General features: G+C 46.3%; 1 protein-coding gene across 1 annotated transcript in view; it reads right to left on the reverse strand.

Moving 5' to 3' along the window:
* The window catches only part of LOC146192363 (spliceosome-associated protein CWC27 homolog), a 57,850-nt gene that overhangs the window by 21,415 nt on the left and 9,311 nt on the right, over positions 1–27,124 (reverse strand). The window contains exons 4-7 of the mRNA XM_084602471.1: positions 25,783–25,881; positions 21,673–21,773; positions 15,243–15,315; positions 8,120–8,364 (exon numbers count right to left, since the gene is read on the reverse strand). Coding sequence (XP_084458597.1) covers positions 8,120–8,364; positions 15,243–15,315; positions 21,673–21,773; positions 25,783–25,881 — 518 coding nt within the window. The remainder of the gene's footprint in view (positions 1–8,119; positions 8,365–15,242; positions 15,316–21,672; positions 21,774–25,782; positions 25,882–27,124) is intronic.

Genomic DNA, 27,124 nt, shown 5'->3' on the forward strand with positions numbered 1-27,124 from the left:
TTGTGATAGGGAGATTGCGTATCTCGGGAGTCCTTGAAAATGTTACGAGCATGTCTGTGAAGTGTTTTTAGCATTGTTTTTCATGATTTTTGTGATCTTTCCTTTGATTGTTCCTTCAAAAATGAATGTTGTAGTGAATAAACCTCTAGTTGCGAGTTGACGCTCATCCTGTGTCCCTTCTTCGTTTCTTGTCCCGTGTAGTTTGTACTGTTTATATTATGAACATCCACCAACTCACTCAATTTAACGTTTTGATAAACCATATGGTTTCCATATTGTGCTACATTGTCTTCCTTGCGTAAGGTCATTAATAAAAGCATTACAATCAAATGAAGTTGAAAGCTGTCGCTTTTTCGTACTAAACTAAATGTTTGCTTCAGTTGGCAAGTTTTTGCTTACTTTTCAGAATTTTTTGCCACTTTCCTTCACAGAAGTTCTTCCAACCCTTTACCTGGGATGTGTACACTTCAGATCCTAGCTACTTGCTCATGTCTTTTACTCCGTGCCATATATAAAACTTTTTGTTAAACTTCACCAGCAGCAGATTCAGTGTCTTGTGCTCTTGTTCTCTGCACAGGCTTCATCTCTCATCTGCTCTCGTCTGAAGGATGGGGGCTCGACTACCCCAGCTGTCAGCTCAGTAAAATTTAAGACATATTGCAGGATATCTTTAATTAAAGGGTCATGCAAAAGAATCAGACATGTGAGACCCAATTAAAAAATGCGTCGGGACTTCAGAATTCCGACTTCTTCAAAAATATGGATATGATGATAAACCCTTGGCCTTCATGCACCGCTGTCTGCTCGGGCTAATTCCATGGCATCCCTTCACATTGCTTGCCATCACCCTGCATGTCTATTAACTAGGCTACCAGTGTCTTGCAGTATTATTGATGGCGATGTGATCAACCAGAGCTAAACTAACGGCTCAGCTCATCATTGATACATTCTCAGTTCATATGATTTCTCGTTTCATACGGTAAAAATTGCGGACAATAAAATATTCCTATCGAGTCACATCATTTGTTTCCTAGTTAATATCATCCTGGATAACACAATTTTCCAATTACAATGTTCAAAATTTCAACAAATTGTGGTCGAATAATATGTTTTGCGATCAACTGGACATGTGCTAACGAATCGCTCGCAGCATGAAAGACTGATGAGCGGCGCTCACCTGCCACAATTGCTTTTCTGCAGTGCCTGGGTGTAAAAGGGGGACGCATAAAAGAAAGCCAACATACGAGGAGTCCGTTCCCACAGAAATATGATTTTATGAAGAAAAATGCGATAAAGTGAAAGTTCGCTAATTCAAACCTCGATAATAATTCAAATTTTCCATAGAGATCTGTGTAAAAAAAAAGCCCGCTAACTCGAACGCGAGTCGGTTCCGCAACGGATAATTCGAACTATATAGGCGGCAAAAAAAGAAAAAAGACCCTCAGCAAAAGAGAGGCGCAGTTAGAGGCTGCGTGCATCCAAACCGGGCACAGAAGATGAAACCAGATAGAACCATGGCAGAGACGGTAAAGCCTAAATGGCGCCATGACCGGCGCAGCGGCCGCGGTTGCTCGCTCTCTTCTTCACAACCTTCGAAACTCGCAAATACTCGTTAATTCGAGCCCTGTTAATTCGGAAATACAGATAAGCACTGTCAGCGTGGTCACAGCAAGCGCCCATGAAAGGCTATGACTTCGGATGGGTGCCATACGGGTTACGCAGTATTTAAAAAATTTATTTTTGCTAGAGTCATTCACCTTTCCATCCATCAGCCGTCAAAGAGAGAGCACGCGGTCAGCCGCGGTCATGACACCGGCTTTTAGCATCGTCCGCTTCAAAAGGCGTTTGCTGCTATCACGCGTGGCAGTAGAAGGGCGCCCGCCCCAATTGCCTATGGCATGATAAAGCGAATGTACTGAAAACGAGGCTTGCACAACCGGACAAGCGCTGGCACTCTGCCAAGTTCGCTTCCCCCCTTGCTAGAGCCAACGTAACACATTGCTATGTTATCGCTGTGCAGCATCTTGGCGCATTGCCAAGAAATGCGTTGTGGACCGTGACAGCGCAAAACGGAGGGACGGACTAACGGCTGACGCCTTTTTCTTTTTTTTTCAAGTTCAGGTAACAATCGAGGGGTGGGTGGATTTATTATGCGAGTGGGTTCTTTATGCGAGTAAATACAGTAAATTTATCGTAATGCAGATGGTTCTTGTCGTTTTTTTCGAGGCCATTCAATAATTCGAACTTTTCACCCGGCCTTGTGAAATTAGAATTAACGAGCTTTTACTGTAGCTTCTTTGTAGTGCCTTAGGGGCACAGGGGTGAATCACTTGATAACTAGTACAACTATTTGCTTGCATACAAGCAGGCCGGGTCTGGGGGACTCAGTATGAGCAGAAACGCAGCAACTGCAAGCCACTGTGATGGCTTCTCCACATGTCACTGGTGTGAGGGGGCAAGGCACATGGAAACAACCAAGGAAGTGATCCCAGCTTGTCATTACCTTCTATGAAACGAATTTGTAACTATATCTCTTCCACACTTAGGAAAGCGCAAATGGACTGAATTCTGCGAGAGCTAAAGAAGGAGCTGTGCATGCTGGATGTCTATAAATGCTAATCTACACTTCTATGCAGTACAAGCCTCAATTCTAAATATCTTTGTATCTCATTCAGCAGTAAAATATTTCCAAATCAAGCAATTCGGATTACCGTATTTACTTGCATAATGCTTGCATTTTTTTCCGCGGAAAATTGATGCGAAGTTGGGGGGTGCGATAATTATGCGGAGAAAATTTTCGAGCAAATGTATTGGAATGCTAGAAACAAATGTAAATTGGTGCGAATCGGTATTCTTAGGTCAGCTATTGTGAATATAACCAGGACATTACTTTCAAGAACTTACCCTTGTTATAAAAGTACAGTGTTGCCAAAAGCCCGAATTGCTAAAGCACTTTATTTGCTGCACGCAGCCTCATCATCCCTCACCGCGTTTCATGGTATAATGTTTACAGCAGGCCATAAAACTCTACTCTTGATCAGAGACTTGATCCTACAGCATGTTGCGCAATTACTGGCAGGCTGTAGAATGCTTCTCTCAGTTAAATTGCTGAATCCTCGCAGTTCAAATTTCACAAAGAAATGACATTTTGTCGTTATTTTTAATACCGAATTTGTTTGGGATACTTGCCTGATTCAATCAAAAGAAGTTGGATGTTCTTATCGTATGCGGCAGTGGCGAAGCAAAAGAAACCATTGACCCAACGCCAACACCAGTGGTGCCATCTTGTGCAACAACCTTCCATCGCGCTGGGGCAGTGGTTTCTTTCGTTTCGCCGCTGCCGCATACCGTAAGAACCTCCAACTTCTTTTGAATTTCTATGCGAAATTTGAACTGTGAGGATTCTGCGGTTTAGCTGGGAGAAGCATTCTACAGCCCGCCGGTAACTGTGCAATGCGCTGTAGTCCGTGTCGACACTACAACTGCTGTTTCCCGTGACATGCTACGCAGAATTACGCAGATCAAGATTTAGATCTAGAAGACAGAGCCTGAAGAGATGTGGATTGATGTGAGTGATATAATACAAGAAGTTGCTACTAAGGTAGTTCCAAAGCAAAAAAAATTCAAGAATGCAAACTGGTTATCTGAACAGGCTTTGCAAATAGCTGAGGAAAGGAGGATGGCAAAAGTTATGGGGGAAAAAGAAAGATACAAGGCTCTCAATGCGGATTTTCAGAAAATAGCAAGAGATAAGAATGCCTTCCTGAACATACAGTGCCAAGCAGTTGAGGACAACAGCCAATTGAGGAACACAAGAGCTGTGTATAAGACAATCAAAGATATCAAAGGAAGCTTCTGTGCTAAGCTGGGCGTGATAAAGGACGAACGAGGCAGGGACCTCACGGAAGCCTCAGAGATAAAGAAGAGGTGGCAGGAATACACAGAAGAACTGTACAAGAAGGACCCGGATGTGCAAACCCAACATAAGACGGCTGTGATTACTGATCTCGAGCCGGGCATCCTGAAGAGAGAAGTTGAATGGGCCTTAGCCAGCCTTGCTAAGAACAAAGATGGCATTACAGCTGAGTTGCTTCAAAAACTCAACCATGACGACGCTGTTAACGTTCTGTATACATAATGTCAGCAAATTTGGACAACACTGCAGTGGCCACAGGATTGGAGGAGGTCAGTTTACATCCCTATTCCAAAGAAAGGCAATGCCAAAGATTGTTCCAACTACCGCACGATCGCGCTTATTTCGCATGTTAGCAAGGTGATGTTGAAAATCCTCTTAGGTAGGCTGCAGCAGTATGTCGATCGGGAGCTTCCGGACGTGCAAGCTGGGTTTTGCAAGGGCAGAGGAACTAGAGACCAGATTGCCAACCTTCGCTGGATCATGAAAAAAGCAAGAGAGTTCCAAAAACCCATCTACTTCTGCTTTATTGATTATGCGAAAGCGTTTGACTGCGTAGATCACAGCAGATTGTGGCAAGCTCTCCAAGAGATAGGAGTTCCAAATCACCTCATCTATCTCCTCAGGAACCTGTATGAAGGGCAAGAGGCCACAGTCAGAACTGGGCATGGTCTTACTGATTGGTTTCCGATTGAGAAAGGAGTGAGACAAGGCTGCATACTGTCACCCTGCCTATTTAACCTTTGTCCCGTCGCCCAACACTTCTTTCCTAGACGAATTGTTCACTATGGAAGAACTTCAAGCTGCGCTAGCAGTTACCAACAAAAGATCTTGCCCAGGGCCTGACCATGTTAGCTACACTTCGCTGTGGCGTCTTGGAAGAAAAGCCAAAACTCAGCTGCTTACCATCTATAACAGCCTTATATACCATCTATGGCAGCCTTATAGAGAGCTGGAAGACTGCGCGCGTAATACCTGTTCTTAAACCTGGTAAGCCATCAATTGATCTAAACGCTTATCGTCCTATTGCACTGCTAAGCTGTGTTGGGAAATTGATGGAAAAAATGGTTCATTCACGCCTTACCTGGGACTTGACGAATAGGGGAATTTACCCTCCATCAATGTCTGGCTTCCGAAAAGGCCGAAGCAGTATTGATAATGTTATTGCTCTTGCCAACTGTGTCAGGTGCAGCAAAGCTGAGCGGTCTCTAATTATTGCCGTTTTTCTTGACGTTAAAGGAGCATTTGATAATGTCACGCACGAGGCAATTCATTCAGCCTTGCGTTCAATTGGCATTGCTGGACGAATGTATAACTGGCTTTCTGATTATCTACGTGATAGGACCATTTACATGTCAACGGATCAAGGTGACACGTCCTTACATCATGTGTCTCGTGGCGTTCCTCAGGGAGGGATTTTAAGTCCAACCCTCTTCAATATATCTCTTCTTGGTTTGGACAGGTCCTTGCCACCTACTGTTCAAATCTCCCTCTACGCAGATGACATCTGCATATGGTGCTCCGGAAGAAACAGGCGCATTGTGCATGCTCGGCTACAAAAAGCAATAGTTGGCATTGCATTATTTTTAAACAAGCGAGGTCTTGTTATATCTCCAGAAAAGTGCGCAGCAATTTCATTTTCACGACGTGATCTCTCCCGTTATGTACTGAAAGTTGCTGGCACTCCTATACCGTATGTCAACCATAAAAAATTTCTAGGTGTGACCTTTGATAGGTCTCTTTCATGGTCACCACACGTTCAACAACTTAAGACCAAACTCTCTTCATACGTATCTATATTCCGTATGCTCTCAACGACTAGAAGAGGCTGCTCTACCGATTCCTTATTACGGCTTTATGTTGCCATTAAAATATATCTCACTCACTCACCTGCCTATTTAACCTATATGCTGAGTGCATCATGAGAAAGGCCGGCCTGGACGTGTCTTCAGCTGGAGTGAAGATTTCTGGGAAACGTATCAACAACCTTAGATATGCGGATGATACCACTTTAATGGCAGAAAGTGAAGTGGAACTCAAGAGACTTTTGATGCGCGTACAAGAAGAGAGTGAGAAGTTTGGGCTTACACTGAACATTAAAAAGACAAAGATCATGGCGTCTTGCCCCATCAAGTCCTGGAGAATCAAGGGACAAGAAGTGGAAGCTGTGACAGATTTTCTCTTCTTGGGCTCCAAGATAACCCCGGAAGGAGACTGCAGCCATGAAATTAGGAGACGCCTACTTCTAGGAAAGAGAGCCATGGTTAGCCTTGACCGCCTAGTAAAGAGCAGATACATTAGACTACCAACCAAGATCCGTATAACTCGTGCTATGGTCTTTCCAGTTGTGATGTATGGATGCGAGAGTTGGACTGTGAAGAAGGCTGACCGCCGAAGAATTGACGCGTTTGAATTATGGTGCTGGCGGAGAATCTTGAGAGTTCCTTGGACGGCCAGAAGATCAAATCAGTCGATATCGTCGACCATAAATCCTGACTGCTCATTGGAGGGTGAAATTCTAAAGTTAAAGCTCAGCTACTTTGGTCATCTGATGAGAAGAGAGGAGCCGCTGGAGAAAGATTTGATGTTGGGAAAGGTTGAGGGTCACCGGAGAAGGGGTAGGCAGCGAATGCGATGGTTAGATGGCATCCTCGAGGCGCTGCAGATGAAGTTATGTGATGTTAGGAAGATAGTGAGAGACTGGAAAGCGTGGCATGATATGGTCCATAGGGTCACGAAGAGTCGGACACGGCTGAACGACTGAACTGAACTACGCAGAACTCATTGATGCCGAAGTGCTTGCTGGCCGCGCGGTTGGTATGCTGCAGAGCGTACTTGAAAGCTTCCAGCTTAAAAGCAGCTGTATAGCTCGTATATCACCCCATCGATATGCGGCACCAAGAAGCAGACGGTGGAACAAAGCAAATAACACAGACGGAATGAAGGTATAATGACAACAAAACGCGGAGACAACTCTCAATTTTGGCGACTACGACTATGAGCATCATCGAGGTAAAAAAAAAGTGAAGAGCATAACATATGATGATCTACCAGAACGCACTGTCGCCACCTGGTAGCGCGCACACACGAGACCAACTAGGTGCAGTAGCGCTCCAAAGATGATGCTTGCTACTACTAGCAGACAACTCTCGCGGTGGTAATATGGTGGTGCGATGCTTATGCGAGAAAACAAATTCCAACTTTTGATGCCCAATGTAGGTAGTGCGAGCATTATGGAAGTAAATACGGTATACATTTTTCCTGGATAGTACGTTTTCCCCCCCCGCATATTTAAAAAAAGTGTATCAACAAGGCACCAATGAGGTATGTATGAACACGGTACAAAAATCACGAACCCCTCACTGCACAGGCACATGGATCACCATAATTAAAATTTTACTACTACAGCCTAGTGCGGGGCAAAGGCTTCCCTCACTGGTCTCCCATGACAGCTGCCTTGCACTAGCCCTGCCAATTTAATCCCAGCAAATTTCTAAAGTGCGCCCCTTTGCACTACTTTTGGCAACTTTTACCTTTTCTGGGTACCTGCTGCGCTACTGCTCTCAAAGAGCACAGATCAGCCCTTCATCGCAGGAAGAACTGTGGCCTAAAATGTGCATGGACCTTCATCTGTAGTGGGTGTGGAAACAAAACAAGTTCTAATCAAGCGCAGCACTGTGCATATTATGCTGCTTGTTTCCAAGAAGTGCTACACAGGTGGCAAAAAAATGGCACATATTATAACTGGGTGAGGTGGCATTAATTAAGTTTGCTACAGTATAAACAAGAAAAAGGCAAACACACAGGACTGATTTGTTTGGTTTGTGGAGTTTAGGGTCCCAAAGCGACTCAGGCTATGAGAGATGTCATAGTGGAGGACTCCAAAAATTTCGACCACCTGGGGTTCTTTAACGTGCACTGACATCGCACAGCACACGGGTGCAAACAGGTGAGAGGAATGAGCACCAGGGACCGCGCTGAACTCTCAACTCAAAACCGGCTGAGAGTTCAGAGCTGTCCCATGAGTCAGGTTCCTCTTACACTGTGCCTGCATCCTGTTTCTTTCATCTTTTAGTTGTGTGTTCTAGGTGAAGCAGTCAAGATGGAGCCCCTTTGCCAAGTCCAAATACAAAAAAAACCTGCTTTCATAGCACACCCAAGAAGTCCTGTTAAGCAATTGTTTTCAACAGAGGCCAGGCTGCTCACATGCGCTGTGCCGAGGCCTTCTGGCGCTCCTGCTCAAAGTAGTTGCGCTCCTGGGGAGTTGACGAGGCGGGTGGGGCAGCGGCCGCCTCGCGCATCCGTTGCCGAACTCGCTCGGCTGCCCCTGGCTCTGTGGGCTCTTTGAACCCTCCCTCCTCTGACTCCTCCTCCGTCACCACCGCGGGCACTGAGCTGAGGCTCACATCGTCTGTCAGGTCATGGCTGCTCTTGCTGCGCCCCTTGGGACCCTGCAAAGGTCACAAGGTCACACCTTTACTTGACACAAGGGCAAAGTAATCTTCACAGGCCTGCCAAAGCCAAGGTGGTCTTGCATTAATTAGGCACAGATTCTGCACACTTTCAGAGGTGCCTCTGTTCGTACAAACAGGTGACCATTAGGGAGTCTGAAAAATCAAAATTTCGAATGGTTTGCAGATAGTATTTTTGATAGTCGATTTGATTCACCCTGCACTTTTACTATTCAAAGTGAACTCGCAATGTTTTTTTCAATAATTATTAACCACGATGCTGACTGTTTTCAAGAACCCAGCCCTTATGCAATGCGTCTACGGGGCACTCTTAAGGTAATAACTGAGCTGAACTAAACACCATAAGCACTTGGAAGTTATGAAGTCCCTGTCTGCACAGTCTCGTGGCCAAATATCAACACGTTTCCAAACAACACTCGCTAGTAAGAGTAACTCGCACTAGTTACATCACTTAACTTGCTATTCCCTCACCGCATCTGCAGCCAGCATATGGCCAGTACTCTTTTGGCCTCAATCACAGAGATGGTCCTAGGTATAGTGACGGGGAAGAAGCAAAACGAAGAATGAAATACCGAGAAAAAAGCGCACCTGGTTGGCATCCCATATATCAGTTCAGTTCAGTTCAGTCGTGTCCGATTCTTTGTGACCCTATGGACCATATCACGCCACGCTTTCCGGTCTCACAGTATCTTCCTACCATCACATAACTTCATCTGCAGAGCCTCAAGGATGCCATCTAACCATCGCGTTCGCTGCCTACCCCTTCTCCGGTGACGCTCAACCTTTCCCAACATCAAATCTTTCTCCAGCGACTCCTCTCTTCTCATCAGATGACCAAAGTAGCTGAGCTTTAACTTTAGAATTTGACCCTCCAATGAGCAGTCAGGGTTTATGGTCGACAATATCGACTGGTTTGATCTTCTGGCATCCAAGGAACTATCAAGAGTCTCCGACAGTACCATGATTCAAACGCGTCAATTCTTCGGCGGTCAGCCTTCTTCACAGTCCAACTCTCGCATCCATACATCACAACTGGAAAGACCATAGCACGAGTTATACGGATCTTGGTTGGCAGACTAATGTCTCTGCTGTTTACTAGGCGGTCAAGGCTAGCCATGGCTCACTTTCCCAGAAGCAGGCGTCTCCTAATTTCATGGCTGCAGTCTCCCTCCAGGGTAATCTTGGAGCCCAAGAAGAGAAAATCTGTCACAGCTTCCACTTCTTGTCCCTTGATGCTCCAGGACTTGATAGGGCAAGACGCCATGATCTTTGTCTTTTAAATGTTCAGTTTAAGCCCAAACTTCTCACTCTCTTCTTGTACGCGCATCAGAAGTCTCTTGAGTTCCGCTTCACTTTCTGCCATTAAAGTGGTATCATCCGCATATCTAAGGTTGTTGATACGTTTTCCAGCAATCTTCACTCCAGCTAAAGACTCGTCCAGACCGGCCTTCCTCATGATGCACTCAGCATATAGGTTAAATAGGCAGGGTGACAGCATGCAGCCGTGTCTCACTCCTTTCTCAATCGGAAACCCATCAGAAAGACCATGCCCAGTTCTGACTGTGGCCTCTTGCCCTTCATACAGGTTCCTGAGGCGACAGGTGAGGTGAATTGGAACTCCCATCTCTTGGAGAGCTTGCCACAATACAGTCGAACCCGGTTATATCGAACCCGGATATATCGAATTTTGGTTATATCGAACTCACGAAATATCCCCTTGAAAATCCTATGTAAAAGTATAGGAAAGCCGCATCATATATCGAACTCAATTTCTCCGGTCGTTCGATATATCGAACTCTGCACCACGCACTGGAAAGTGTGCCTTCCCCTAAGATGATCGCATCACCCTTGGCCGTTTGCCGCGTGACGTTTTCAAGCCACGCGCGGAAGGAATGAGAAGGGACAGTTCGGCGACAGCTGGTCTGGGCAGCGCCGCACCCATTCCCCAAAGGCGCGCGCATCTGCAGTTGTCGTTTCCCGCGCGCCAACACATGACGTTTGCAAGCCATGTGCGTGGGTGTGCCCATTCTTTTGCTGAGCTATCTCTCTGGCGCAACGCATGCGCCAAGCCAGCTCAGCCCGTTTTCATTTTCAGACAGACGTCGGACGGTTTCTCCAGCGTGTGTTGCAAACCATCTACGTGCGGCAGTGCGGCGCCAGACGTGGCTATGGCGCCTGCGCTAGCTCTCTGTTTTTTTTTCTTTTTCTTTTTTTTTGCGAGAATCACCCTTTTTTTATCGTTGGCTGGCTGTACGCGCGGCGTAGCGTAAGATATGGCGGCTGCGGACATTAAAAAACGGCAGGGATTTTTTCTTTTTCTTTTTTTTTCTTTTTGCGGGGATGTTTATTTATTTTTATTTTTTTTTTATCGTTTATCTTTGCATGTATGAATCAGCGAAAGCACGCAGTCAGCTGCTGCGATCATGACGCCCGCCCCAAGCGCGGCGTGATAAATCGAACCAGGCTTGTGCAATCAAGCCATCACGGGCACTCTGCCAAGTTCGCTCCCCGCCACTGCAGGAGCTATAAAAAGATTAACGCGCGCTGACGTTATCGCTGCGCAGCATCTTGGCACGCTGCCAATGAGCTGTGGATGAGATGACCGAAACGGACTGACGCGCGCCATCGACGTGTAAGCGAAAATGCTCGCGATTTCTGCCGCCAGAAACCTTGTTTCGAGCTGCCGCGGTGGCTCGAGCGGCGAGAGGGACGCAGTTCCAACAAGTTTGAAAATTTTCGCTCTGTCGCTGCCGCTCGTCGCTTGCATGTGAGCGAGCTAGCCTTAACGCATTGATTTTTTTTTTTTTTTCAAATTCTCGGGTGCAAAAGTGGAGGGTGGGTTCATTATGCGAGTGGGTTGATTACGCGACAAATACGGTATCGTTTTTTCGCATCGTAAGTGCCGTCACAAGCCGATTTCTGTATATCGAATTATTGATATATCGAACTATTTCGCAATCCCCTTCGAGTTCGATATATCCGGGTTCGACTGTACTACGGCCTATGGAAAATTGCAGCTAGGCATGAGACCCCTGTTGTTTTCACTGCGCCAAACATGCTTCCAGGGCTGTGCGCAATAGTGAACCATGAATAGGAGGCTTTCAGTGGGCCAAGGTGCGCCACCAAGCACTTTGTTGAGTTTGACTAATTTCCAAGCACTTTTGGGGTTTAGTTCAGCTCAGTTCAGTGCGTACCACTGGCATGCGGAATGCAGTGGGACAAACTGAAAGATTTATTAACAAAAGGTTGGAGAAGCCTGACCACAAGTGTAGTCTAATTACAGTAAAAGCCGCATATAATACGAGGTTTTTTTTCCCCAATTTTATCATGTCAGAATTCTGCCTGGTATTATATATGGACCCCAACAAAAATTTCAGCCTCAATTCGCAGTTGCGGCCTCATTATTAATCAGCACCACTAGCATCAGGCTTCCTGCTAGAGGAGGCACTGTCTAGTGGTGGAATTGATGGACTGCTTCAGTGGTTTCAGTTTCACCACGATGACCCCACGATTCTCATGCCCACGGCGCCCTCAACGCGCACGTGACCGGAAGGAGGTCGATCGCACCTCGCATAATTTAGAGATGGTGAAATTATCACTCGGCCCATTTACACGGGTTTTTCACAGGCCCCTCCAGGCAAGCTGACCACGCCCTATAGGGAACCCAAGCTCAAGTTTCGCCGCGCGACGGCAGCGCCGCATTCTTGGCGTGGTGGCGAAATGTGAAACGATGGGGCTTCGCCGGAGCAGACGCTCCGCTAGATTCCAGTGCACGCGCGGCGATCGCGTTACGCTTGGCGGTTATTTGGCGATACAAAAACGCTTCCGCTGATGCGGAACGGATGTACTAAGTAGCATTGTGCCATGGGAAGCCACAATAGTAGGCGAAGCACCAAAATTCGAGGCTCACATGTGAAACTTTGCAGATTCCTTTGGAAGCGTGTCCGCAAGACCTGTTTTCCAACCCCATGACAGCGTTCTCAGAAGTCTCGCGTTCTTTGTGGAAACGAAAAGAGCCAATTTCCCCTTCCTTCGTAAACTCAGAAATGTTGACAATTGACAAAGACGGCTTGGAGAGCCATCAAAAAAGTACAGTGGTTAAACACCATGCATAAAAAGTGAAAAGGATGGATTATCCTGCTCGTCGTTCGCCGCGTGTATTGTTTTGCCGACTTTTTGTGCCCTCTCCCTGCTTTGTGAGTGCCCTGAAAGCAACCAAATCAACAGATGTGACGTCCGCAATCGAGACTGATGTGTGAATGTGCCCTAAGTGTCCACAGCTGCCTTTTCATTTTTAGATTGATCAAGAAAATATCTAGGAACGAGGCCTTTTTTTTTTTTTTTCGAGGGTGGGAAAACGTTGGAAGGCGTTGGAAAACATGCCTTGCTGAGACGCTTTTACAGAATTTCGCAAACTGGTCAATAAGTGAACCAATTATTATTATTATTATTATTATTATTATTATTATTATTATTATCATTATTATTATTATGTTATTATTATTATTATTATTATTAACGAAGATATGTCGGTAGTGCAGTACAAAAATGATCGCTCGACTAACACTACTCGCACGGAGCACCCCATTCGCGTCACAGGGTTCGTGAGTGCAAACCAAATATCATAAATAAAGCGCAACCATTTAATAAGAACCGAAATAAAACACTGTGTAGTACAAGCTTGGATTTCACCTGCCTTCCGAGCCAGTGAGCCAGTTATGTCGCGTGCAGCGCAAGGAGTACGCATGTGCTTATGAGATTGCTAGCGTTCTTCTCTTTGAAGAAACACCTCCTTCGGACTATATACTTATTCTTCTACTGCGAAGTTTCCTTTGGTAACGTCGTAATAACAAAAAAAAAAAAACAAATCCGTATATAGATCGCATGCTACAGGCCAAAACGATGGTCAACGAGCGGGCCACTTTATTCCACTGTACTGATGATATACTTTAGCAGTTTTTAAAGATATTAAGTACAATATAATTACATAGCGGACTTACCTCGAGATGCATTCCTACTTTTTTGCTAACCTGGGACGCATTCACAATCAATATTTACTCATCCCCGTCTGTTGTCTGCTCTACAGTACAGACATGAATAAAAAGTTACCCGCCTATAATTAAGTGTCCTTCATGAAAATACGCGTCAGGTTGCCCAATCAAGAAGGAATGCAGGTGGCATGTCGCGGTGCGCCTGCGGGGGCGCGTCAAGGCGCGTGCTCGTGCGAGAGAAAGAGCACGGAGCACGCCGTGAAGGCAGCGAGCGAGCCGGCGGCGTCCAGTGAGTGCCCGCGCGACAAAGCAGCGCGAGACGTCTGCACGTGCGCAGAAGCGAGCGAGCGAAAGGAGAAAACTTGCACGGGATGCCTACGTGGTGCCGCCGCGTTTATCCCCAGTTTCTATTTTTCTGTCAGAGATGGCGCTCCCTGTCAGGAGCAGCAGCGCCGCTCGACGGTGCTTTGGAAGCCTATAGAGCCGAATTGCAGATACTTAACCAGCATTCCCAAGAAGCGCGTTGGTCGCACGCACCTTTAAAAATTCGGGATAGCGAATGCGTTTAGAACAAATGAATAGAAGATGTCTTTAGCAAGGAACTCTTGGCAGACAACACACTGGACGACGATGGTCGCGAAAACACTGAATCCAAGAACACTTCCTGGGCACACACACTCCACACAGGGTGCTAGACGTGAAGAGGCATGAGAGTGGAGCATGCCGACCGGCAGCTTGTGCGCCGCCGCCCCGTGTCCAAGCTGAAAGCGGCCTGCAGGTTTCAGTACAAACTGAGGACCATGTGGCTTCCGCGATTACCAAGGCGAACGTTAGTTGCTCTCCTTCTCATGGTGCATGCAATTCTCCCAGCCAAGTGTCTGCGGCAGAAGGGGAGCGAACCAACACTGACATATGAAGGTTCGTGACATTATTCCGTGCCTGGCGCAGGGTAGCGTTGGATGCAAAAACACTGAGTGTGTATGCTGTGTGAGGCAACCGCGAAATGTAATGCAAATACTTTTACTGATCTTTTCTTGCTCGCATTACACACGGATGAAACCTTTGTTGTCTTTTTTTGTCTTTGCTATCCTGAAATTACAGCTCATATTATATGCGGGTTTTACAGTATTCACCCTGTTAAGCTGGCAAAACACTGCCACCGCTGCACAAATTGTGGGCCTCTTTTTGAAAGGACATCTATCACTGCACATGCAAGAAGCGAGATTGATAGAGATGACAGAAGCCTTCATGATGAGATCTGTGGGAGCTGAGAAATACATTAAGAATGTTTCCTTATCGCTGTCAGATATAGAAGTAACACTGATACAGCAGTTATGGGGATTCATCTCGTCAGAGGGAGTGTTTCCATGAGTTGTTTTTCTGGAAGTCTGCGCTTGGCCTTATTTGTTGTTTTTGATTTTCATGGGTTTTTTTCAACCTTCGCTATTCTTTGGTTTCCTGTATCTTACTTCTAACCTGACAGCACATATCCTTTTTTGTATACATGTGCAACCCTTATCTTGTTAGTAAACATCTGTTACTTCGTGCTTTGTCTTATCTGTGTGCAGTTTGTTCCATATCGTAGAGAATTTAGCTTGTTGAAAGCAGCATAAACAGCATCCAAAGCATCTGTTCTTCGCAATGCACAGCTTCAGGCATCACCTAAGAGTGGCTTGGTGAACTGATATCAGTTAATGAATCGCTACAGTTTTGTAAACTCTAGTTATCGGTGGTAATGTTATAAGCACAGTGCAACAATCAGGCAGCTGCCACACGAGTGGAAGCAGCAGAGGCTATCCCGATTACACAACATTTTCTCCACAGACATGGCCTGTCTGGCTGCTTAACCACTTGAACTTGTCTCACCTGGGAAACAACAGCGATGAGCTCCTCTTCTTCCTCCTCAGCCTCCTCCCCGAATGAGAGCAGCTTGTAATTCCTGCATGTAACGATCGCACCTGTCACTTTCTCTCACAAAGACAGCCTCCAGAATCGCCACTTAGCTCGCAACACTACGTGCCCCACGTGCAGAGATGCATGAACGCCCATGTTTAAAATGCGCAATGCAATACTACCACGATTGTCTTTAGCAAGCAGACACACACAAGAGGAGGTATCAAAAGGTTTTAAGTCTTGCAAATCGCCAACAGAGGCCAGAACAATGTAAACATTGCCGCCCGCCTCCTCTTCGGCACTTTGATTCGGCGTTCAACCCTCCCATTGGCTGAGCGCTGTCACGTGTTTTTGCACGCTTTTTTCTTGCTTGTGTTGCTGCCTCCTTTCCCGTGGAGCCAAACAACACTCGCGTGGCGCATATCATCGCGTGTTTTGCTACGGTTACCGCCTCTTTCGCGCTGTTTTTTTGAAAAATCCTTTGCTCTAAATGCCACATTGCTGCACTTTCGGTTGCAGTACACGTGGGCATGATGGCAAGCGGCTGTTTAGAACACCACCCGCGAATCGTGGTGCGGAGCGGAGGAAGGTTTGGCTGCACCGAATCGGCCGGGCGGACTTCAATTCAACACCATGGTAACGGTTCTGTCAGTTAAATGAGCAATTACTCATCTGTAACCAAATATGCCGCCACACCGTGACTGTACAGATTTGTTCATTTTTTCGCTCGGCCGAGTGCCACATACTCATGGACTGTGCTTTTTAGTTTTTGCGTTAGGCCTTCATTAAGTACAAATTAATGTCCTTAATTTTTAGCGACCCACCCATGCTTTCTGAGGCGCTGTTTTTGTCGTGAATGTAAGCTAACTGCATGTTTTCAGTGTGTCGGCGCATTTAACGAAGCAGTTACTGCTCTCAGGCGGCCGTGTAAAGCCACATCTTTCGTGCTTTGCTTTCGTTTGATGCTCTAGTTCTCTTTTTCGCAAGCCACGCATGCAAGCGCTGATAGATCTGCAGCAGAAGCTAGAAAACACATGGAATACAACTGCTGTCATGCTTCTCAAGTTTACCAGCAGCTGACAAGTCAGTCAAACCTGCAAAAAAACCATGCACAGACTGTAGCTAAACTGTTCTCCTCTTTCGACTAGTTACAGAATTTTAAGCATGTCGCGTAGCTTGGCCAAGAGATAACGAATGGCATATGCAAGGAGGTCAATGCAAATTGATCCGACGCCGAAATCGCTTACGCATGGTGCAACACGCCGACAGATGAAACCATTTTAGCGAAAAATTCCTTTCGACATTCTGTATTGATGTTTCAGCAGCTAGTAATAATTTAACCTGAACAAAATGCGACAAAATAGAAGCTGAAATGCTCTGGGGAGACCCGGCGCTTGCTTCAGAGAGCGTCTGATAGCCGTGCACCGCATAGGTGGAGCCATGGTCCAAATGCGAGAGGAGGAGCAGCGGGGCCAGAGGAGGAGAGAGAAGATGGAGCTACCTTTAGTTTATTGAAGTGCTTTAGCACGCAAAGTGCCATGCAACACTGACCTTCAAAAGTCAGAGATTAAAAGAAGATGTCCTGTGTACATCAAAAGTTGTGAAATCTGAAATCTTCATTTCTGAGTTCTGCATTGAAAACTTGATGTGACGGTTAATACTAAGAATACTGAAAGAACACACAGACTCAGAAAGTTTTAGACTAAAAAGAATAGGCTGGTTATTGCTAGGCTTGTTCTTTTAAAACCATGTAAACCATATAAATTCAGCAGATGCTGTAGAATTTCCTCAGATTAATCTATATTTATTTATTTACACATAAATATATATAATAAATGTAAGCAAAATACAAATATAAATGATAAAAAATATATATTTCTTAAGAGTACCAAAAACTGCCAGGAAATAAAGTAAGTTTTGGAAAACTCCAAAAAAAGCTAGGGGGCACTTTAGACCACTAGGATAAGGTGAAAGCCTTTATAAAGTGGTGGTTCTTGAGTCTTTAGCGCGGTGTTCACTGAAGGTATAGCATATAGTTAAGATCCCCAGGTGGTCCAAATTACTCTATAGCCCTTCCCTACGGCATCTCTTTGTCTCTTTCTTCTTTAACTCCCCTTTTCCTCACATCTCTCATGGTGCAGCTCAAGTGTCCACATAGAAGTGTGACAGGTACTGTGCCTTTTCTTTCCTGTAAACCAATTTGAAATGCCGCTGATTCCTGTTTTACTGCATTTGCTTCTGTATGCTGTGTGGTGCAGCGCTCAAGGAAGCGCCAAATGAAAGGCACAGCATGGATGCCTGAATCGAACACCCGGTGGGGTCAGCTACATATATGCATGAATCACCTGGTGAAGTCATAAGTCATGTCCGTACGTGATTTCATGACGTTTCAGTTATTAGACATGACCATCATAATGACATCACAGTTGGTCATGAAGTCATGTCCAGCCATGGCAGATGACATCACCAGGTGATGATGTCATTGGTCATTATCACTATCACTACAGCAGAACCTCGGTGATACGAATCCCATGGAGTCGCGAAAAAATTCGTATCATCAAAACGAAAGAAAAAAAGTATGCAGAAGCAAGGCAGTCACGCAGATCTGTTTACGTCTAGAAAGTTTTATCACGGTCGCGCGATCACAGCTCGCCGCTCCCGACGCACATAGCACGACAGGTGATCGCTACGTCGGCGACATGTGGGCTGCGTGCCTCTGCGGACTTCTCGTGGCGCATACAGCATGCCAGGCGCACGGCACCGCAGACTGCTCGCGATGCTAGTGGTCAGTGTAGACTAAGTGGTCACAAAGTCTACAATGTACGGCCCGTTCATGTCCGCCGCCGCCGACTACTCACGGCACCGTGCCGCTGCAAACTTTTCACGATGCCTGCGATGTGTGGTCTGCCCACCTCCACATAGTTCTCACGGTTCGTACAGCATGACAGGAGATGGCGACATGTGGTCCGCACAGCGCCGCAAACAGCGCTGCTGAAAGCTTTTCGCGGCATGAGCCCAACAGAAAATTGTAACGTTCACGAGGTCCGCAAACTGCTCGTGATGCGCACATACAGCGCGGCTGGCAATCCTGGAGTCAATGATGTGTGGGCAGTGTGCAGTTCTCAAGACTGCGGTCACAGTTTGCACATTTGTGTCATCCCTAGTGGCACGGAAGAGTATTTGAAACATCCGAAATTTTGCACATTGCACACAATGCACTCTGGCTGGGGATTTTCACAGATTCTTACCATCCCGAAATTCATGTCAACAAAATTCGTATCCCTGAGATTTTACAGTACAGTGAAAGCTCGTTAATTCACAACTCGTTAATTCGAAATTTTGGATAATTCGAAATAGTCATCGTGGTCCGGTGCGCAGTGCATAGAAGTCTATGCGCGTAACAGCTCGTTAATTCACTCAAAAATTGGCGCTGCCACCCATAATTCGAACTGCGCGCCGCCAAGCGGCGCTGTTAAAAACCATCGTTGGAAGCTTTCACGGCAGAACGATAGATGGCACAACCATCGGGGCGCCGCTAGGGTGCTGGAACAAGTACTAAACAGTCTTTCCTGCCGCGACTCCTTCGAGGAACGACGTTTTAGTGTTATCGACCACGGTTTCGTGTTGCATTTCGTGAGCCCTCGTTTTGCACGCCGCTTGTTGTGAGCTTGTGTCCGCGAGATGTGTTCGGGTGGGAAATACTGTGCCAAGACGGTGAAGGAGAAAGTGGCTATTTTACGCGAGGTGGATGAACGGAAGGCCAGCAAAGTGGAAATCGCGAAAAAGCACGGGATTCCACCAAGCACGTTGTCGACGTACGTCCGAAATAGGAAGGCCATCGAGGATGCCTATGAAGCCGAAGATTTCGCCAGCAACAGAAAAAGGCTTCGGTCAGCCAAGTATCCGGAAATTGAGAAAGAAATGAGAAGCGCTGACATTCCACTGAGCGGCCCAATTATCATGGCGAAGGCGGCCGATTTCGCCCTGCGCTTGAATGTGGAAGATTTTGTTGCCTCCGAAGGATGGTTTCACCGCTTTAGAGACAGACATAATCTTGTCTTCCGGGTGTTGTCTGGAGAAGCCAAAGAAGTGGATGCAGAAACTTGTGCCACGTGGCGAAGCGGTGCTCTGCAGCAGTACTTAGAAAGCTACTCGGCACATGATATATTCAATGCTGATGAGACGGCTTTGTTTTATAAGCTCCAGCCCGACAGAACAGTAACATTTAAAGGGGACAGCTGCGCTGGCGGCAAGCGAAGCAAAGAGCGGATTACTGTTCTGGTCGCCGCTAATATGACCGGGACGGAGAAGGTCCCTCTTTTTGTTGTCGGCAAGGCACATAAGCCTAGATGTTTCAAGAACATTAGGACGCTGCCGACGGAATACTCCGCCAACAGCAAGGCGTGAATGACGGGCGAATTGTTTAAAAAATGGCTCTTGAAATTCGATCGGAGGATGGAGCTAGGGAAGCGTCAAGTTCTCCTCATTGTGGATAACTGCTCGGCACACAAAGTCGACGCCGAGCTGAAAGCCACAAGGCTCGTCTTTTTGCCCGCCAACACGACTGCGGCCTTGCAGCCGATGGATCAGGGGGTGATCAGAAACATCAAATGTTTCTATAGGCGCCACATGATCGAGCGCATGACTTTGTGCACTGGAAACCAGGAGACCAGCACCATCACATTGCTCACAGCAATGCACATGTTGGTGCGTGCATGGGAGCAGGTCACGCCGTCCACAATTGCAAACTGCTTCCACCACTGTGGCTTTGCTGCCGGAAGTATGAAAGAAAGTGGCGACGATGGGAGTCCGGAGCCTCTGCCTGCGGCTGTGCGTGCTGTGCTGCAGGACGTCGGTTTTGATGATTACGTTGGAGTAGACAGCGATGCAGCAGTGTGCGGTGCCCTAAGTGATGAGGACATTGTCGCTGAAATTGTTGGGGAGCAGTCTGTCCCAGAAGAGGCAGAAGACGAGGACGACGACGAGGAGCAAGAGCCCGTGCGTCCATCCGCGGCAGAAGTTATGGGAGCGCTGAATGTCGCGCGCCTTTTCTTCAGCTTTGAAGAGGGGGAAGAAGACTCCCTGCGTCGCATTCGCATGCTAGAAGACCGAGTGAGTACGGTAGCCCTCAGAGAGAAGAAGCAGAAGATGATAACAGACTTTTTTGCTAAATAAATGTTTTTCGTGCCCTCCGGGCATCAAACGCCTTCATTTTTGCTCACTTTCATTAGTTCGAATTTTGGTTAATTCGAACTGGCCTGGCAGCCCCGTGGAATTTGAATTAACGAGCTTTTACTGTAATTACCCCTAACTATCATTATCTGTCGCTACCTACCAGTAAAATGTTCTTCACTGACAGAACCCTACGGAATCTTGCGGTATCCCACAGGTGCGACACTTCTCACGGATGCACACATGCACAGATGCACACTCATGAATGAGCCTATAAAGGCTTTCGCCTTAAAAGAAAACATTCCAACTCTGTGATGACAAGAAAAGCAGCAAAAGAAGAAAGGAATATGAACGGCATCTCTGAGGGAACAAATAAAATGAATCAGCACAGAGCGCCGCCTTGTGCCATGTGTACAGCAGCCCAAGAAACTTGCTTCCGGACCATGTAGTGGGGCTTGACTGTATGCTATACTGCCAATCTCCCAAAGGTGGGAGGAACTGCCATCCCTGCCCCTTTGAAACTTGGGACCTCGACCACAAGCGCCACGAAAAAACCAATACATGACTTAGAAAGACTGAGGTAGTACCAGGCAGTTCCATGCAAGATTTTTCTGCCAGCTGAAGTTCACGTATCAGTATGCGCTGATCTGCAATTGTGCCAAACTGACAGTTGTGTCGCTCCATAACAAAATATGGGTGCCTCTCTTCTGGTACCACAATCACCTGATTTAAACTCAACTTACACACGTTTGGCGGCAACAAAATGCACCAAAGTTAATGATGAAAAAGAACCAGTAGTTATAAAAAAAAAACGCACTAATGACAAAGAAAAATGGCACAGAACTGCACCAAGCTCCAACTGACTGCTTTATACCAGCACTTCAAAATATGCAGCGATAGTGAAGAGTACAAAAAGGGTGGATTACAAAATTACAACTATCCCGAAACAGCACCGCACACGTGCCAACTGGGTGGCTGCGGCAATGACAGCACCCTTCTTCGGCAGTTTTTCAATAGACGTGACGCCGCTCGTGAAATAAGTGACTCAAGGGCCAATCACAGTTGCGAATCATGAAGAGTGTGCGATCGGCTGTCGCATGCGACCAGGGGAGCTGCTCAGCTCGACCGATTGCTACGTCGCTAAAGTTGCTTTTTGACTAAAGCAGTCGCACAAGCCCCTCGAGTCACAAGTGTGAATGGGCTTTGAGTCGGAAGTTTGAGGACCACTTGCTTGGTTGCCGCTGCAGTCGACTTAGCTCGGGCCGGCTTATCTTCAGCTGCTCCCTTGGCTGTTTTTCGGGGCGTGATGTCATCGAATGGGTTCACCAGGACCTGCATTAGTAAGTACTGTAAATCAGTGCTGCCAGTGCAATCAATACAAATGCCTTAAAGGTGCGATAAAAATTGTAGACAAGAACTTTAACGAATCAAAAAGGAGATTGGACTCGTTAATTTATTTACATAGTTGGTAGTGTAGTACATAGTTGGTGAATGACAGGGCTAGTGCGAGTAAGTATGAAAACAGTTTGCGAAAATTCCTGTCTGCAATGCAGTGCATGGAGTTTACAATACTTTGGGTGTTTTAGCATGTTCATTGGGGCAGTGATTTTTCGAAGTTTAGCCCCTGTGCACCGATCATGGCTGGGGCCATCTTTAAATTTCTTTTGCTGCAATGCCACCCACCAGCGAACCACTAGCAAAACCAGCTTCTTTGGTTTGATAACAGGTAGCAAAAATTTTGGGGACAATTAATGTCCACACAGGATGGGTAGCGTTAACGGCTTCTGTCTGCAGCTTACCTTGGAGATTCTCATTCACATACATGCATTTTGCGACTAATCGATAGCCCTATAATTCGGGTCTCTACTGCCTCAGAAATACTGCATCATTCAGTCGTATTCTACAAAATTATGTGGAGGATCAGTATACACAGATATGAAGCCCCACTTAATCGAGAAGTATGAATATGCCTGCGTGGCCGAGGGGTTGCATGTCTGATTTAAGAAGCAAGGGCCCCGGAGGGCTTGATTTCCCTCAGCTTCCCATTTGATTTGAGGAGCCCCAGGCTGTAGCTCCTGCCTAACTGGGCATGCCATGTGGTCTCGTGACATCACACAGCCCTACCATCAATCTCTGCCCGACCTTGCCAGCTGAAAGCTACCACCTACCAGAGCAATGCTTGTAATTTTTAGCTCACAATGCTGAAGTCAACAACACCAATGCCAAATTTTCTGGAGAATACAACACAGTCAACTTAGGAATGGAAAGCAACAGCACTTAGGAAGGGAAAGCAACTTAGGAATGAAACCAATGTTGCTGCTAGAGGTTTCTGTCATTCCAGTGCAGTGCACTCATTCCTGCTTTTTTTATTGAGTAACAAGACTTTTTTTCTTGGCACTTACAGTAAGTTGTGGATGAAACCCGGCAAATTCGGGTTGTTTTTCCACTACGACAGAAACAGACAGCACTGATCTTGGCTCCCTTTTGAACCTGATACAAGGAGCACAATAGGTAAATTCCAATAAGGCGTTAGCCCTTTTTATTCCCACATCCTGCAATGTGACGCTGACAGGTTTAACCGTTTGAGGGTTTTTGCCGTACATGTACGGTGGCGGTTTTCTGTCCCGCAAGATCTTTGCCGTACCGGTACGATTTCAATCCCCCGTTTGAAATTTCGTGCCCTAATGATGATACGTGCTTACTGGGAGGTGCTGCCACCTCCTAGAAGCGCTTGAAATTTATTGTGCTGCCTTCTTGCGAAGATAAAAAGAACTGATTCCAAGCTGCAGCGTGTCGCCTGCCTTTCGCGGTTTTGGTTTCACCACGTGATCTCAATGGAGGCAGTGCCGCGCACGAAATTTGATTTCTATCTTTATGAGAGCTTCGGTGCAGGGGATAAACAGAAATGATTCCTAGCTGCAGCCTGTTGCCCAGTCTGTGGCTTGATTTTTATCGTTATGGCCACCCCCGTGCAGGGGCCATGAAATTCTATCTTTATTGGGGCTGCTGTTAGCTCGTTTATCATTGACGCTCACGAGGTATTCCACTTTCTTTGTTTTACTGAGTTTCCTGAGGTTCCTGAGTTTGCAGTGTTGAGCAACGTTGACTCCAAAATAAGAATCCTAATATTTTTTTTTACTTTTCCTCTACTTTACTCGCTTTGAAATTTAAAAATCCGCAATAAAGTAATTTGACCATCCACCCTCAAAGGTTAAAGTAACTATCCATGAGGTCATGAGAATCGGTCGATGCTACTGGTTGGAAGGCCCCTGCACAGAAACGAGACGTAGCAAAGCTGCCGACTGCTGCTGAAGCTGCCAATGAGCACATCTCTCAAATGACAACTGCTGGAGCACCTGCCAACTTGGCCATGTCATACTACAGTAGAACCCCTCTACAATAAAGCCACTGCGACCAGCAAAAATCTTTACTATATATCAAGGTTTTTACTATATCTGTTGTTAGTGATGACATGGTCATGAAGATGCTGTCTGGTAATTAAATGACTACTTACTGAGCATGTCTTATTACTTAAAGAAAAAAGTGCTCTAAAATACTTTCCATCCCTCTCTTACTGTCTCATCATGTCATTTTTAAGGCGACAGCCTTCAATGGCTCATGCTCGCAGCCACGATCATGTCCGTCCGTCCATCCGTAACGCTTTTGTTATGCGAGAGACAGTAGCTGGCAGCTGACATGGCTGAGCACTAACTGGACGTAGGGCTTCCTGACATTATATTTGGCAGGAGCTGCCAACTCGGGTCTCTACCTTCATATAGGATGATATCAAATTTAGCCTGCCAAGACCCTTGCTTTTACATTATCCCTAGGGCCACGAAGGCACGTTCATATGGCGCGGTTAAAGCGGGGCTTTATATGTTGGCTGGTAGCTTACACGCAGCACCACACAGCATACAGAAGCAGATGCAGTACAGCAAGCATCAGCGGCATTTCAAATAGGTTTACAGGAAAGAAAAGGCGCAGTATCTGTTGCAATTCTCCACGGACACCTTAACCTGTTGTAAGGAAAAGGAGGAAGGTGGTAGTGAAAACAGAGAGAAAGAGGTGCCATAGTGAAGTGCTTTGGGCCACCGCGCGATAGATCTGCAGTGCTGACACTCATCGGAAGTACCTCTAAGTACGAGGGCAATGTGGCTATGAATGCAACAGAGTTCGATTTCATGTGAAAACCAAAGCCTTGCATGAACATGGTGTCATATTCTGCTGTGTCTGTCTTTTAAAAGGCACCAGATGAGAAATGTTTGGTTTGGTTTTGTGGAGTTTAGCGTCCCAAAGCGACTCAGGCTATGAGAGGCTGTAGTGAAGGGCTCCAGAAATTTCGAACACTTGGGGTTTTTTAACGTGCACTGACATCGCACAGCACACGGGCGCCTTGCTTTTCGCCTCCATCGAAAAGCGGCCGCCGAGGCCGGGATTCGATTCCGCATACTTGGGAACAGTAATCGAGCGCCCTAACCACCGCGCCACCCCGGCAGGGCATGAAATATGTGCACGGCAGTCAAGCGCTCAAAACCACACATGCCGTGCCTTCAGTTCTTGCCACCGCTTGCCTCATGCTATATGCTGCCCAGTGCTGTGAAAGTTTGGCCGTTTCTTTTTTTCCCTATTTCTAGCTGTACTTTCACTCTCCTTTACTTTCTGAACGAACTGCGCCACCTTCTTTCCATGCTTGTAGACAGCTTTACTTTTTTTTCCCCTAAGCGCTGCATGCTTTTACTCACGGCTCCAAGGTCTACATAAAGCTGGCTTCTCTTCAGTGCTACTAAGCCTAGTGGTAAAGCCACAAAAAAACAAGTTTTTTTTTTTAAATTAAATTGCCTAGCGATTCCAGATAACGCACATGCAGCGATGTCATTTCATAGGAAGTTGTCTCCACGGCCAGATGCACTTTACTATAATCAATGTTTACCAAAAACGTTTTTACTATAATGGGGGGAAAATGTACAGTCATCAATGGAAGATGCACTGGGACTTCAATTTCACTTTAATATATCAGAGTTTTGTGACATCATGAAATCTCAGAACAAACAGGGCATTTCCAGGACACTACTGGGCTTTTCTGCTCACATAATGTCTTAATACTATCACAATAAAAACAAGGTAGAAAAAAACACCCATTTCTCCCATGGCTGGGAAAGTGTCAAACCCTTGTCTACAGATTAGAATGTAAACTCCTCTTTCCCCCAGCTGCTCTATGGACCTGCGTTGTATCCAGTACTGGAGTGCTTCAATACCACCCATCACTGAATGGGGCATTTGCACAGGATGTTAATGCACCCGCATTGTTCCACTGTACTAGAGTGGAGGCATGGTGACCCACCTGGGTAGAGATGATGCGGTGTGGGTGGAGTGGTCGGTCATCTCCATCCACCAGACCTTCTTCCAGCCGCAACATGTTGTACAGTGTCTCCCCAACCACCTGCAAGGGAATCAAAGGCCATGAGAAATGCCGCCTGATGAATTCTGACAGCCATATACCTGCAAGGGAATCAAAGGCCATGAGAAATGCCGCCTGATGAATTCTGACAGCCATATACTGCCACATGAATTTCTGGTCAGCCACGACAGATCTGTCGCTTTTACATGCCACATTACTTTGATGGGAGGAAAACAGCAAGACATGCTCTGGCAAGTTATAAGAGTGTTAACTGCCAAGCACTACATATGAAATCACTAGTAGATCTGTGTGAATGTGTTGTGTGCAGCAACACCATAAATACTACTACTAAGCTAAGCAGTAATAGCTGAGCACAAGTCCGTTTGCACCCTTTCCATGCAATGAGACCGCCGTCTCTTGAGAGAAGACTACAAGAGCGGGTGGAAAGCGGTATGATGGTACCATCTACTGATACATGCCATGACCAACAGCTTGCTCGGCCAGCATATTGTGTTGCTTCGCACTCACTCCTTCCTCACGATTCATGAAAGCTTGAGGAGTATGTGACAGAGATGATACAACATGGTGATTTTGCACACAGGTATCAATGACAGAGAAGTGGTAGACGGCTCCAGAAATTTCGACTCGCGGGGTTCCCAATGTGCACAAACGCTGTAGAGCATGCATATACCTTGCACTTCACCTCTAATAAAAAGCAGCCACTGTGGCGCAGCCACTGTGGCGGGGATCCCATCCACGTCCTCGGCATCAACAGTGAAGTGCCCTAACCACAGGCCACCGCGGTGGTGTGAAATGAGCTTGAGTTATCTCAAGCGTGTAAGCACAAGCACTACGATTACAAGAGAACGAAATTATTGTCTTAGCTTGTCCTTGCGTGCCAGCAAATAAAAAAGATGCTTTAGACAGCACTGCCATGAACGTTCACTGTGGACGTTGATCAGAACATCACTGTGGTCAGAACATCACTGTGGACGTTGAAACATCACATGTGCTATTTAAACATCCGTATACCTGGGACTTCGCGGAGGGAAAATTTTATTCCTTTTTTTACCCCTGTTGCACTACAAACATGCTTCACATTTTTAAAAATAAAAATTACAGGGGTGCACCTATGTCTGCTGGCAAATAGAAATGTGAAAGCACTGCGAGTCGCGTGCCTAGTTCTGTTCCGAATTTTGCGGTACGTTGCTCAGTTGCCATTTCTATTGCTCAAATTCAACAAAGTTATATTCTGAGTCAAAGGAACAAGTTTTGCGGGTGTCCC

This window comes from Amblyomma maculatum, chromosome 4, assembly GCF_055883805.1.
Source record: "Amblyomma maculatum isolate TAMU_Amacu chromosome 4, ASM5588380v1, whole genome shotgun sequence".
In the NCBI taxonomy this organism is placed as follows: Eukaryota; Metazoa; Arthropoda; class Arachnida; order Ixodida; family Ixodidae; genus Amblyomma; species Amblyomma maculatum.